The sequence below is a fragment of the Salvia splendens genome, chromosome 9, assembly GCF_004379255.2.
Source record: "Salvia splendens isolate huo1 chromosome 9, SspV2, whole genome shotgun sequence".
Taxonomy (NCBI): domain Eukaryota; kingdom Viridiplantae; phylum Streptophyta; class Magnoliopsida; order Lamiales; family Lamiaceae; genus Salvia; species Salvia splendens.
In genome coordinates this window covers 11,319,425-11,334,521 of record NC_056040.1, presented here as the reverse complement: position 1 = coordinate 11,334,521, position 15,097 = coordinate 11,319,425, and the positions used below count along the sequence as shown (strand labels likewise).

General features: G+C 36.7%; 2 protein-coding genes, 1 long non-coding RNA gene and 1 pseudogene across 3 annotated transcripts; 3 read left to right on the top strand and 1 right to left on the bottom strand.

The window, feature by feature from the left end:
* The first annotated feature begins 765 nt into the window (after positions 1 to 765).
* LOC121748862 (probable alpha,alpha-trehalose-phosphate synthase [UDP-forming] 11) lies at positions 766 to 4,125 on the top strand. The gene is made up of 3 exons (XM_042143412.1): positions 766 to 3,093; positions 3,181 to 3,454; positions 3,630 to 4,125. The coding sequence occupies exons 1-3, from the start codon at positions 1,112 to 1,114 to the stop codon at positions 3,936 to 3,938; spliced, it is 2,565 nt and encodes an 854-aa protein (XP_041999346.1). The 5' UTR covers positions 766 to 1,111; the 3' UTR covers positions 3,939 to 4,125.
* Positions 4,126 to 5,340: 1,215 nt separating this feature from the next.
* LOC121748863 lies at positions 5,341 to 6,210 on the top strand. The gene is made up of 2 exons (XR_006039535.1): positions 5,341 to 5,507; positions 5,802 to 6,210. It is a non-coding gene; the product is annotated as an uncharacterized LOC121748863 (long non-coding RNA).
* Positions 6,211 to 9,109: 2,899 nt separating this feature from the next.
* Positions 9,110 to 10,510, top strand: LOC121749142. Its single transcript, XM_042143739.1, has 2 exons — positions 9,110 to 9,730; positions 10,100 to 10,510. The coding sequence occupies exons 1-2, from the start codon at positions 9,683 to 9,685 to the stop codon at positions 10,508 to 10,510; spliced, it is 459 nt and encodes a 152-aa protein (XP_041999673.1). The 5' UTR covers positions 9,110 to 9,682.
* A 654-nt stretch (positions 10,511 to 11,164) lies between these two features.
* Positions 11,165 to 14,361, bottom strand: LOC121749141 (annotated as a pseudogene).
* Positions 14,362 to 15,097: the final 736 nt, after the last annotated feature.

The following is a 15,097-nucleotide window of genomic DNA, read 5'->3' as shown; positions in this document are numbered from 1 at the left end:
TTTTTGTTTAAAACATCATATTCTCTTTAAAACGACATTAATTATTGTATGCGAGTACATTCAATAATTTCAATATCATATTTTTACAAAATATTAATAAAAGACGCACATTGCACATGTGACGAAATAAGTAGACAATAAAATCAAACCTAAAATTGGACCCATAGACTAGTTCTATAATTTTTTATTAAAAATTGATCAACTCCCTTTATTTCTCGAAATAAAAATATACACATATGTCAATCGCTCCAAATTTCAAGATTTATTTAACCATCTGTCAAAGACGCTCAGTTTGAACAACACAAATTCTTTGATTAGATAGGAAAGGAGATATACATAGAGAAAATCATGGAAAGAAAAGTTCATATGATTTGACTAATGACCAAAATATTCAATTAATTATAATGCATCATATGGTTTATGACCATATAAACCAAAAACAAAACCCAAAATAATTGTGTTTTACGGTAACACCATAGGTATCTGCACGCCTCCATAAAAATATTTTTCAAATTAATTTCAACAATGAAGCAATATACTTATAAATTAAAATCTGAATCTATTTAAAAGGTGATTAATAACTTCGTAGCCGTTTAATAGCGAATCGCGACCTTTTAATATTTACTCCATCTTTATAAAAAAATTGATTAATAAGGAAGAAATCGAGTGGAAATGACCAAACTACCCCATCACCATAATACTACTATATCGACAAGTCGGTCGGTCGTTCGTTCTTATCCTAAATCCTAAATATACATACCATTCCACCTTCCTTATGCGATATACTAATAAATAAATAACATAACCATAATAATTTCTACTTTCCGCATTTGAAAATTTCCTTGCAAATCCGCAATCCTTAGCCGCATCCAACACCATTAACAATGTCGCAATTCACGTTTCTGTATCCGTGAAAACTCCCACCTGTAACGTAACGCACACACAACGCACAGTGGTGATCTTCTTCAACTGAATCGCACTGTTCTGTTTCCGTTTCTTTTTTTTCCTCTCCAAAGCTTCCTTTTTTTTTATTTCTGTTTCTGCTGATCCAAGAAAGCCCAAGATTCGATTTTTAATTGTATCTGGTTAGCGTTGAAGGAAATTTGTCATTATGCTGTCGAGATCCTGCTTCAATCTGTTGAATCTCGACGATTTCTCGAGCGATCGCACCCGAATCCCGAGAGTCATCTCCGTGCCCGGAATCATCTCCGATTTCGAGGATGCCAGCAATGCCGAGATCGCAGAATCCGATGTCGTTTCATCCGTCACTCAAGAGAGGCGAATAGTGGTCTCCAACCAGCTCCCTTTAAATGCCTACAGAGATTCATCATCGAAGAAATGGCGCTTCGATTGGGACAGCGACGCCCTCGTCTCGCAGCTCATCGACGGATTCCCGCCCGAAACCGACGTCGTTTTCGTGGGGTGTTTGGGGGTGGATGTGGATCCGTTGGAGCAGGATGAGGTGGCCCAGTTCTTGCTAGAGAACTTCAAATGCGTGCCCACTTTCTTGAGCTCGGATTTGATCAACAAATTCTACCATGGTTTCTGCAAGCACTATCTCTGGCCGTTGTTCCATTACATGCTGCCTATGACGCTCAATCATGGGGTGAGGTTTGATAAGGACACGTGGCAGGCTTATGTTTCTGCTAACAAGGTTTTCGCTGACAGGATCATGGAGGTTATCAATCCTGACGAGGATTATGTGTGGATACATGATTACCATCTCATGATTCTACCTACTTTCTTGAGGAAGAGGTATCATAGAGTCAAGCTTGGGTTTTTCTTGCATAGTCCGTTTCCTTCTTCCGAGATATATAGGACATTGCCTGTGAGGGAGGAGATTCTGAGGGCCCTTTTGAATTGTGATCTTATTGGCTTTCATACGTTTGATTATGCTAGGCATTTCTTGTCTTGTTGTAGTAGGATGTTGGGGTTGGATTATCAGTCCAAGAGGGGTTACATTGGGTTGGATTACTATGGTAGAACTGTCACTATCAAGATTTTGCCAGTTGGGATTCATATGGGGCAGATTAGGTCTTTAATGGCATTGCCGGATACAGCTGAGAAGGTGAGGGAGTTGAGGAGGGAATACGAGGGAAAGACAGTGTTGTTAGGCGTGGATGATTTGGACATGTTTAAAGGTATTGGTTTGAAGTTTATGGCCTTTGGTTTGCTGCTAGGGGAGAATCCTCATTATAGAGGGAATGTGGTGTTGGTGCAGATTGTGAATTCACCTAGGAGCCGTGGGAGCGATATTCAAGAAGTAAGTGATGAGATTACTAAAGTTGCAAGTGAGATCAATGGGAGGTATGGTAGCAAAGGGTATGATCCAATTGTTTGTGTGAATGGTCCCGTCTCTTTCCAAGACAAGGTGGCATACTATGCGATTTCTGAGTGTGTCGTGGTAAATGCCGTGAGAGATGGGATGAATTTGGTGCCTTACAAGTACACAGTGGCCAGACAGAGCTGCCCTGATCTGGACAAGGCATTAGGGCTACAAGATTGCACTAAACCGAAGAAGAGTGTGATCATTGTGTCTGAATTCATAGGATGCTCGCCTTCTCTCAGTGGGGCAATCCGTGTGAACCCTTGGGATGTTAATAGCGTGGCTGAAGCAATGGTGTTGGGGTTGACGATGAAGGATGGTGAGAAGGAGCTTCGCCACGAGAAGCATTATAAGTACGTTGCATCCCATGATGTTGCGTATTGGGCCAGAAGCTTTGATCAGGATCTTGAGAGAGCTTGTGCTGAGCATTATAGGAAGAGGTGTTGGGGCATTGGGTTTGGGTTGAACTCGAGAGTTGTGGCGCTGGGGCCTCATTTTAGGAAGCTGTCATTGGAGCACATTGTGTCGGCTTACAACAATACAAAAAGCAGCAGGCTCATCCTGCTGGACTACGACGGGACAATGATGCCACAGGATAGAGTTGACAAATCCCCAAGCCCAGAGGTTATATCAGTCTTGAATAGTTTGTGTAATGATCCTAAAAACATAGTGTTCATTGTTAGTGGGAGAGGGAGAGATTCTTTAGGGAAGTGGTTTTCACAATGTGAGAATCTCGGGCTGTCTGCTGAGCATGGTTACTTCACCAGGTAAGATTCTCCTCTCGTTTATGATGTGGCCTTGTTGGTATAAGTATAACTCCTCTTGAATAACATTGCACCCGTGTGTGGTGGTAGGTGGAAGAGGAATTCCCCGTGGGAATCCTGCGGGATTGCAGCTGACTTGAGCTGGAAAAACATAGCCCTTCCTGTGATGGAGCACTACACAGAGGCAACAGATGGTTCATCCATAGAGCAGAAGGAGAGCGCGTTGGTTTGGCATCATCAAGAAGCTGATCCTGACTTTGGATTGTGGCAAGCTAAAGAGCTCCACGATCACTTAGAGAGTGTGCTTGCTAATGATCCCGTCCTTGTCAAAAGTGGCCAGCAGATTATAGAGGTCAAACCGCAGGTATATGGATGATCGATCTAGTGTTTGTTGTGTGTTCAATGCTTGAATTCCCTAATGCACTTTAGCTTTTGTTGTGTATAGGTAAGGTCAGCATTGCTTGCAGCCTCTTTAGTGTGTGTATTTCTTGAATTTCCTATTTCTGAGAGAGAGTGTGTGTGTGTGTGTGGTGGTGCAGGGGGTGAGCAAAGGTGTGGTGGTGAAGAATCTGATGGAGACCATGAGAAATAGAGGGAAGGCAGCCGAGTTTGTTCTGTGCATAGGCGATGACAGATCGGATGAGGACATGTTTGAGGCCATCGCGGCCGGGCAGTCCATGCCTGATGCAAGCGAGGTCTTCGCCTGCACTGTTGGGCAGAAACCCAGCATGGCCAAGTACTATCTAGACGACACGTTCCAAGTCATCAAGATGCTGCAGGGCCTCTCGGCTGCCTCTGCGTCTCACCATCCCTCCTCCGCAAAATCAAGCCTTGGAACAGCGCCATGAACCCGAGCACAGACTCAACATTCATCCTTGTACAGATGGTTATAGCACATGTAGTTAGTACGACGTCGCTCTTCTCATTTACATATACACACTTGAAATGTGACAAAAGAGTAGATGTTGGTTGATCCACATGTTTTTATTTAGACCTCAGTTGATAATACCAAGTTCCCTTCAATTCTTTTCCACATTTTTAGTGCTTCTCCCTCTTCTTTCTTGCATTTTGCTTGTCGTTTTGGCTTACATTAACAACTTACGAGTTTATAAAATTAAAATATCTTTACAATTCATGTCACTACAATAAACAAAATCAAATGCTCAAGTAACAAAATAACGACAGAGCTCAAAGAAAGATACATATGATATGAAGAAAGAAAAATGTATTTCTGTACGATGCAATTTTAATCTTAAAAATTACTAGTCGCAGAGCTCAAAGAAAGATACACATGATATAAAGAATGAAAAATGTATTTCTGTGCGATGCAATTTTAATCAACATTCGCAATTATTTTAAAAATTACTAGTACTACTAGTATAATTTTATTAAGGTACTAGTATTAGTGTCTCATGAGATGTACGTTACATTGTATTTTCTTTGAAAATATTTATAATATTACATTATTATGTATTAAACAATAGAACAAAATACTCCCTATTTATTAAAATTAGCATACGGTGGAATTAAGGAGGGAGTAGCATCAAATCTTTGTTAATATTGTGATGATACGTTGATGAATTTGCAATGATATTGTGATTCTGTGTAGATGAAATTGTGTTATATATTGTGAATTGATGACATTATTTTTACATATACAATTGATTATATTGCGATATTGTATTGTTGCATTGACATTGATTATATTATAAAATATGGTTGATAATATTGTATTTTATTTTGATAACACTGTGTTGTTGTGTAGATAATATCGTCAATATGCAAAATAAGTATTATTACTAAGATAAGGTTTCTCCTAATCTATCAGATAGACGGAACTGTTGTCACTATTTGTTGTTTGTTATAGATGTTTTATATCTACTATACTATAACTATAGAATATGAGACTTGATCATTTGTTCATTTTATTTTAAACCCATCTCTATATTAACATAGTGGTAGAAAAAAGTACTACTATAATCCGACAATCCTAGAACACCCGCTTTGGTGGTTGCTATTTGCGTAACACTTTTCTAAATTTGTGTACCACTTGATTATGGATTTACAGACGTAGTAAAATTTAAATATCGAAATTATTGTAGTAAAATTTAAATATTGCGCAGTTATTGTAAACTTCAGTTTGGGCCGTAGTGAGAAATTCTGCTAAATTTGGACTAAAAAAAAGGCCCACAAATCATTTTAGTAAACCGCCCAAGAAATGAACAGCTCAGCCTGTCTAAAGCTCACAGCCGCGTGACTGTATCAGATTTCTTCTCCTTTGTTTGTGACCTGGTTTTTAACTCTTCCTAAAACCCTTGCCTTTCCCTCTCCTCTCTCCCTCTGAAGCTCACACAGATTCCATCGCAATCGGCGTCGCCGCATCTGGTCGCTCCTAGTCGGCGATCCAGTCTTCCACTGTGAGAAGCTTTTTCTATTGATTTCATCGGCGCTTCTTCTATGTTAATTAATCCCTTACTTTGCGCTACTGAAAATATCGGAAAATCTGAAATGTCAATTTTTGTTTCTCTCCATTTGTCGTTTTTAAAAGCAATTGACATGCGATATCTGAAATATGGCTTGCCTGCTCTCGTTCCTGTCGACTTTTTTTTATGATTCTGTGACTCTGTTTATTGAGCATTGATGTATATATATGGAAGGACTATGTGTTCATAAATAACTTTTTTTTGGTATTTGTATGAAATGTTTTGCAGAATTGCACTTGAGCATTTGGTTTGTGTGAGGAAGAGGCAATGGGCAACGGTCCAGCTCCCTTTCAGAAATTGGCAAACATGGACTTTTGAAAGATACAAAATTTCGGATATTTTATGCTTTAGCTGTTGCGTTAGAGTAAAACTGTTTGATGCTTTAACTGTTGCGTTAATCTTAGGATAGTATTGAGATCTATTTTGAGTCCATGTGTATTTAATGCCATTTTCTTGAATGTTTAGTTGGGTATGTGCTTTACGGCGAAAGGTCTCTCTCCTTTATATTTGTTGTGTGATGAGTGGACCGAGTGATTGAATTCTGCAGTGGCTTAAGTATATGTTAGCGTTAACTAGTTGTATGTTTTTGCTCCTGTAAAATCCAGAATAACAGGCGATATAATGGATTCTGAGCCAATCTTTAGCTTGTCTATAGAATTAAGCATATTTGCATTCCATTCTACCTATTGTAGTTACTAAAGGAAGTCCTCTTTGCAGTCCATTTTCAATAGAGGTCAAGCTGTGATAACTTTCGAATCAGATTTATATTACAAGCCCACGAAAGCTGATTCAGTAGCAACTAAAAAAACCCTGAGACATATTTTGCAACAAGAATTTAAAGTTTATAACAATCGTTCGTTGCAAGGTGCTTCGTTGCGAGGTGCTATTGTAGCAATTTCAGTCGTGATCACGTGGCTGCACATCAGCGCCTATACGAAGACTACTTCGCACAGGAGTCGCGGTTCAACGCTAACCTTTTCATTGAATTAAATATATTAATTAGTAAATTATTCTCATCCAACAGTTTTAATTTTAAAAGTAATCTCAATTAAATTAGTGTTTGATTAAATAAATTTTAATTGTGGTTAAGATCTATGTTACAGAATAGATAGATCAAGATGAATGATGTGCTTACATATTTTATATGAGCTCTCTATGTGAGCACCATTCTCGTTTGATGTATGTGTTAGTGTTTTAATTTATATATTTTGTTTGATTCTAGTATATTAAGGGAGCTTCTACAAAATGTTTATGGAAACCAGTATTAATTAATATTCATAATATCAAATTATGGAGTACGGAGTACTATATTTTTGTAATTCTTATCCACGGTCATATTTCATGGAGATATTCTGCCAATCTATCATCCATAAATCATAATCTATCATTGATTATAATACTATATAAATTTGCTAAATGAATCACAAATTTCAATCCAATTTTAATTAATCACTTACTTTTTTTAGAATAAAAAAATAAATTACAAATTTTTTCTTTGCAAAACACCCATATTCCTTAATTTAAATGAAATCGACAGTGATGTGTGAGTTTAAAATATTCACATCGACAAAACGACGTCTTATGGTTACATTAAAATACAACGTTGCATTATTAAAATAATTTTTTCTTTGTTTTCCATTTTATTTCTATTTTTTCAGTTCACCTTTTATGTTGATATTGTTGGTTGGAATAGATGAAATAATTAAGATAAATTGAAATTTTTTTATTTTATAGTATTTCATTTTTAAATTCTTTAAGAAAGGGATCATATTTAGTGAAATAAATAATTAATAGCTGGTACACACATATCATCTTAATTGATACACGTGTATGCTATGTCAATGAAATTTATTCCAGTAGCAGGTCATTGGAAAATTTTAAAAGGGATGATTTTAAACGGTGATTTAGTGTTTCACTTGTTAATATGGAATCAATCGAGATTTGACCAAAGCTCCAATCCCTCTTCATTAAGCTATAATGTATTTTAAAACTTACAATCTCTTTTCATTAACCTAAATAGTACTATTTCGCAGTATTTTGTCAAATGTATGATCACTAATTTAACCAATTTAAGCGAGGTTTTCAAGGTAGCCACAATATATTTAATTACTATACATTTTTGTTTAGAAGGAAGAATATATTTTTTTTCTCTATCCTTATCCCATTTTCGTTAGCTTTTTATCCCCTTTTATCGTAAAGCGTTATAATACAGATAAATACACATAGTATTTTGTGTACGAATCGAATTTCATACATCGGCCTTTAAGCTTCTCATTTTTTCGAGAGGATGGATATTGCTAAATTTTGGTATTAAATAGATATATATGTATTGTGACTTGTGCATCACAAAATTGTGCTCAGGATATTATTGTTTAACAAGATCTATCGGAAATTATGTTGAACTTATATTGAAAATCACAATTATATAGTTCCATTAGAGTATTTAATAATAAATAATAAATTCACTAGCATTGATAGACAAATTAGTTGAGAATTATATATATAAGTTCCAACGGTTTAAAAATGTCATTCAATACCCATGAATAAAGTGTCATCATTTGGTTGATTAGTACATACGTATATTAAATTAAAATTTACGAGTTTCTCCAGAAAAATGAAACCCTAAACCCTATCAGAATAAAAAATTTTGTTGCAATGAAATACATACTCTTTGTTTCACAAAATCTTGATTTCAAATTTACGACAAATTGTGTATCCCCATCTTTGAAAAGAGTCTTCTTCGTAGAATCATTTCCAAATCATGACCATATGTTTCATCATTTTTCATCACCCAAATAAATGGAAGAATTATCGGAAAATAATTAATAGTTGTGGGCCCTATTATACCTCGCCATCTGCTGATATGTAAATGATAAACGTGGCGCACGTGGAACCGTGGATATCTCCATTACTATGTCGACAAATATCCTCTCGTGATTGACGGTCATGATTTGGGTGGCGCGATAACTCATTTACGTCTCGGAATTAATTTTCTCCTCCATTTAAATTTGAGCGACAAACTCTTAATTAAGTTTTATAATACTCCCTCCATCCCACAATAATTATTGTGAGACGGACTGAAATGAAAAAAAGAGGGACAATTATTGAGGGACGAAAAGAGTAATTAGTATGCCCGCATATAATGAAGATTATAATTACTAAATTATTTAAGATAGAATAAAATAAAATAATGTTCAGTTGTGAAAGGAAAAAGTAATATTTACGTGTATTTTATAACATTTCAAAATTTATTATTATTTTTTTTGGGTAAAGCACAGATTCAAATTTCTTAATTCTATGGGAACTTCGTATCGTATAGTAGTATATTTTTATCATAAATATTGAGTATTTGAGACTTTGAGTTACGATATTTTTCGGAAACATTTTATTTCTTTAGTAGTAAGTAGGACTGTAGAAATAGTAGTATAAAATTGTAGTAAAAGTAGAAACACTCAATTCACGTTAAAAATAAGTTACATAAAAAACGTTTAACTCAATATAGAATAACAAAAATACACTACGGCATTTAAAATAAGTTACATAAAATGATGCTTGGCATTTAAAGATAAAAGAATTTTTAAAATTAGAAACTTTAAGTATTCTTATTAGTAGTAATATAAATTAAGAGGCGGATCATTTAGCGCCACAAATAAACTACCAAATCGAGAATCCCGTAATTAAATCAGCTCAGAAGGAAATCGATACCGGAGCGGTTACGGCGGCGCAGCCATTGGCGATGTAGGCGTTCTTTTCTTTTTCTGTAGTTACGGCGGCGCAGCCATTGTGATTTAGATGCTTTACTTATTCATTTTTCTTTTTCTTTGTGGAATTATTCGAATCTCGTCGCCGGAGTTTCTCCATTTCACTCCCTGCGGCTTCCCGGTCTTCTCATCCATCGTGAGACCACTCCGCAGCCCTCTGCGCCGCCGCGTCGCAGCCATTTTCTTGAGCGCCATGCCGTCGGGATTCGACGCGAAGCTTGGCTTCTCCGGCTCGGACGGGATTTGGATTTGACGGCGGCGGAGGGATTGAACATGGAGCCGCGGGGGTCTGTATGAAGCTGCCAATGGAATTATGTTTTTTCTTTTTTCTGATTTTATTTTTTCATAATGCAGTTTCTACTTGATCGTTACCCCGGCCGCGCAGCTATCGGCGAGGTAAGAATCAAATCGACCTTTCTTTTCATTTTCTTTTTTTCCTTTTCTGTAGTTAATCAATCGTTAGATGCTCATAATGATTTAAATGCTTTTTTATTAATTTTTTCTTTTTATTGCAGCCATCTTTTCATTTTCATTTTTCTGTGGTTACCGTAGTTAACAACTTCGCATTGTTATTTAGATGTTTCGATTAATCCTTGGACATGATTTAGGTGCCTTCATTAATTGCTCGAAATGATTTCCATGCTTTTTATTAATTTTATCTTCATCTTTTCATTTTCATTTTTCTGTGGTTACCGGAGTTAACTACTTCGCATTGTTATTTAGATGTTTAGATGCTCAAAATGATTTTATCTTTTCTTCTTATAGGTTGAAACGATGGACCTCGTTCAACTGGCTCAGAAGTATAGAGAAGCTGAGGAGCAAGTAAATCAATGCAGCCGAATTATCAATGACCACGAAAGGGGACTTGCTGAGGCGAAAATGACTTACAAATTTTCAGTAACGGCACAGCTGGCTGCAATGAAAAACTTGACGAAAAAGCGCAGGCAGATTACTGAATCAGGTAGGGTGTCCGTTACGAATCAAGATGAAGTAGATCAGGTATTCATTAGCATTAGAGACCATGGGATGAGATGCAGAGTTGTGTGCGACTCGCAAGATCTGAAGGTGTACACAACAAATAAGGGACTTAACTGCAGAACACTCAATGAAGAAGCGGCTGAAATTGCTACAATAGCACCTGACAACGAAGCACCTCGCAACGAACGATTGTTATAAAATTTAAATTCTTGTTGCAAAATATGTCTCAGGGTTTTTTTTGTTGCTACTGAATCAGCTTTCGTGGGCTTGTAATATAAATCTGATTCGAAAGTTATCACAGCTTGACCTCTATTGAAAATGGACCGCAAAGAGGACTTCCTTTAGTAACTACAATAGGTAGAATGGAATGCAAATATGCTTAATTCTATATACAAGCTAAAGATTGGCTCAGAATCCAGTATATCGCCTGTTATTCTGGATTTTACAGGAGCAAAAACCTACAACTTCAAGATTGAAACTAGTTAACGCTAACATATACTTAAGCCAATGCAGAATTCAATCACTCGGTCCACTCATCACACAACAAATATAAAGGAGAGAGATATGTATTAATCAGACAACTACGGCTACACATAAACAAACATATCTTAGAACATATCTTATACTCCCTCCGTCCCGCACTACTCGCACTTATTTCCTTTTTGGGCGTCCCAAGTTACTTGCACTCTTTCCATTTTTAGTAAAAAAATTTACCTACAGTCGTCATTTTTGACTTTCCTATACACTCATTCCTTAATCTCCGAGCCAAAAAGGAAATGAGCGAGTAGCCCGGGACGGAGGGAGTACTATCGTAAGTAAAATGGTGTTCCTAAAAGTTCACACTTTTATGAATTGAGAAACCCTCCTGAACCTTGATTGGTCTTGTCAGTGTAAGGATGTTAAATATACCTTTTAGGATTTCTTGAACGAATTTTTGTCATTCACATTAGTGGATGTTAGTGTAGTCAATGTAGAGCCTGCTGATTGTATAGACTTGTTGTCCAATCCCTCGACAGAAAGCTTCAGATTCACTCTGTTGCCTCCAAAGTTCACAACCTGAACAAGGTCCCATGTGCAAGGCGAATAAAATAGGAGATGAAATATTGTTGCACAATTTTGAGTAGGGGAAATTGCTCTTACCTTTACTCTGACGTAGCTCCTGCCGCTGTCTGCATCAGTCCACGAAATGGCAGATGCGGTGAGGGAGGAGGAAGGCGATTGCAGCTGGAATCAAGAAGGGTGGCGCCATTTGAAGCCTTGAACAAGTGCTGCATCCAGTAGGTAGGCGTGCCATAGACCTTTGAAGAGTCGAAAACTATTGCATCTGGATTGAACCTCTGATCGTTGACATTCACAAACAACGTCACTGCAAGAGAAAGACAGTTGCACGAGTCTTAATCAGTTGAGACCAGCAGGCAGAGGCGGGTGAAGAAGAGTTGTGTCAGTACCTGTTTCTCTCTAGTCCTATGAGAAAACCGGCCTCAGCTAGTGCTTTCAGCAGATTTCCCCTGCCAGCCTCACCTCCTGCGACAGCGTACTCGCTCACAAAAGCCTGAAATATGGTTGAGAACACGTGTGAGAAACCTTTGCAGATAACGAATCAGACAGTTAAGAGATGCCTCAAACACCTTTGGCCCATTTCTCGAGGTGTGATCGAAGCTGTGAGTCATCGAAAACATGGAGTTTGCATTTGTGCAGGCCTTCACCGTGGCCAAAAAAAGGATCAGATTATTGTATAAAGGTTATCATTACAGTGATTGAATTTTTCCTCACATGGTAATCATACAAATCTGCTGGATGGTCCAACGTCATGATTATCTTTCCTTCAAGCAATTCCTTCAGTTGAGAAACAAAAAAAATGAGTACCAATGGAAAGAGAACAACACTTAAAATCCCAATGGGGAGAATATTTGCTTATTGCCTTACTGGCCAATTATACAACAAATATCCAATTTCTGGAAACGAATTCATCCAAAATTATCACCATCATTTCAATGTTTGTAAAAAACGGGTATTGTTTCCCGGTCAATAAAAATCGTTAAGCGCCTCAAGCTCAATGCCTATTTGTTCAAACATCAAACCTCATAATGTTAAAAATCAGGGCTTGAGAGCTACGGAGAGGCCACATTTTGGAGCTGTGTTGATGGCCTTGGTATCATACTCTGCTGAAAACGTTACTAGTGACTTATGCCTCCATTCCCGTTGGCTTGGATATAGCAATCTTACCATCATCGGAGAATCTTGTCTTCATTGACGTGAGACTATCAATCTTATGGACGCTTCCCAGGCTGAAGCTATTCTGGAAACTGGATAATCTGTGTGTCATCTCAGCAGCAACTTCTGTTCCCGTCAAAGGGTTAACCACGTGTGCATAAGAAGCCTTCACAGTTTGTCCCTTTGTCAATCCTTGTAAACAAGAAAAGGTACATAGAGAAATCAGTACCAACTAGTAATATTTTTGTAGAATAAATACAAAGGGATTCAAAATATGAATTGTAGACTTTCGTAGAACTGTTGCATACAATAAAACAGCAGCAGAAAAGTCTTGTTTGTTGAATCTTATTCCAGCATTGAATTTGGTAAAAAATGACGAAGAGGTATCAAATCCAACTTCACCGCCAATAGCAATATCTTTGGAAAATATTGCTGCAGAAACCTCCAGTTGAGGACTCGGGTTCAAGCCAATACTAGAATTAATGGCAGCATGATGATGAAGGTAATGCACATCGAGCTGAAATTCAACAATATATGAGCTCACTATATATCCAAAAGATATTAGCAAAGATGCTAAACATTTGAACATTAAAACATTATTGCATTGTATAAACAGAAGATGTCGAACAAGTTGCAACAATGTTGCTAAAGATTGAAAAAAAGAACAAGACATATGATTGTGCAATTCCCAATAAATAGAATTAATTTCAGCATTTTGAAGTTAAGATAAGATGGTTCATCAGAAGTTTAGAAGTCGGTCATCATTGCACTTTAGAAAGCACTCCATTCAAAGAACAAACTTAGTTTTACCCAATTTCTTACCCCATTACAAATAATTCATTATTTGGTTTTAAATGAGATCTCTTCATAAAAAACATATTATAAACTTCGAAACTACAGAAAAGAAAATTGAAAAGAAAACCCAACAGGCATCCTAACTGCCTCTGAACTATAGTGGACAATAAAAAAGCACCAAGAATATAAAATCTGGGTACCTTCCCAGACTTGTGATCAGGAACATTAAAGCTAACTGCTGCTTTTGTCCCAGGCACTACATCATAAGTCACTTTGGTAGAAACCTGTAAGTACATGCAATAGAGAATCAAGTTTAAAAAATTATTCTATATTAAATCATTACTTCTCCACAATATATCATCAACAAAAAATTGCCTAAATGGTATTCAGTCAGCAATAAGAGCAAATATATCTTCTTACATTAGATTATGTATCAACTTTGACATCAACAATAGTTTTTCCACTTCTGTACTGTGTGCTTATATCACCAACAAATATTTGACCCTTCTTCACTCCAGTAGCTGTAAATCCCTGTGGGAGGAGGAATAATGTTTAATATACTTAATACTGCTTAGCAGTTCATAGGACTTTGCATTTGGAGGTATAGTGTCCTCACAACGTATATAAGAAACATTCTGCACAAGGATCAAATTGAAATTTCAACACAGAAAACATGTTCCCCAAATAGATTAATCTTTGGCAGCTCGTATACTTTGGACCACAGTTTTCATGTGAAGTTAGTACAAGGATTCACGTAATCGAAAAGCAGAGTCATTTCTAGCTAGGTCCCAATGACAGTTGCTCATAAAAGGAGAATCTTTAAACTTAACAATTGATATTAGTATAAAAAGCTAAAAATGTAGAAAATCACATTGAATAATCGCTTTGACAGCCATGTGTATCATAATAAGTGCAAATAAGATATGATAAGGAATTGGTAGAAAAAGTTACTATAATACCATTCCAGTAGAGCTTGGTATGGCGACGGAGAACTTCTGATCATAGTTGTAATCTCTGGTCAAGAGATCTGTAAACAAAAACAAACACAGTTATGCAAGACTGCATGACACAGGTCTTTAAGAATAAAGATATAAGAGCAATTAATACATGACAAGCTATATATATCAAAATACAATACTACTTAGTACTTAAGGAAATTAGTATCTTCAACTTTTTGTTCACCAAATGATTGTTCTTGATCAAATAGCATAAAATTTCTTGCAGCATGACAGCGTCAGCTTGACTTAACAAGCAGTATATTGTATAACAGGCATAAAAGGAAAAATTAGACAGTGCCAAGATCTCATCATTGCCTCATCACATCGACGGGCCATGTTTAGGAACAGATTATGTAGCAAAATATTGAGATTTGGAGTTTTCACTTAATATACCAAATTTATCGCTGTGTGACATGGAACCATATTATAAACAGATAAAGACAACAGATATTTCAGAATTTTATAATGTATTCAATCATTGTAAGGACCTTTCGCCGTAAAGCACATACCCAACTAAACATTCAAGAAAATGGCATTAAATACACATGGACTCAAAATAGATCTCAATACTATCCTAAGATTAACGCAACAGTTAAAGCATCAAACAGTTTTACTCTAACGCAACAGCTAAAGCATAAAATATCCGAAATTTTGTATCTTTCAAAAGTCCATGTTTGCCAATTTCTGAAAGGGAGCTGGACCGTTGCCCATTGCCTCTTCCTCACACAAACCAAATGCTCAAGTGCAATTCTGCAAAACATTTCATACAAATACCAAA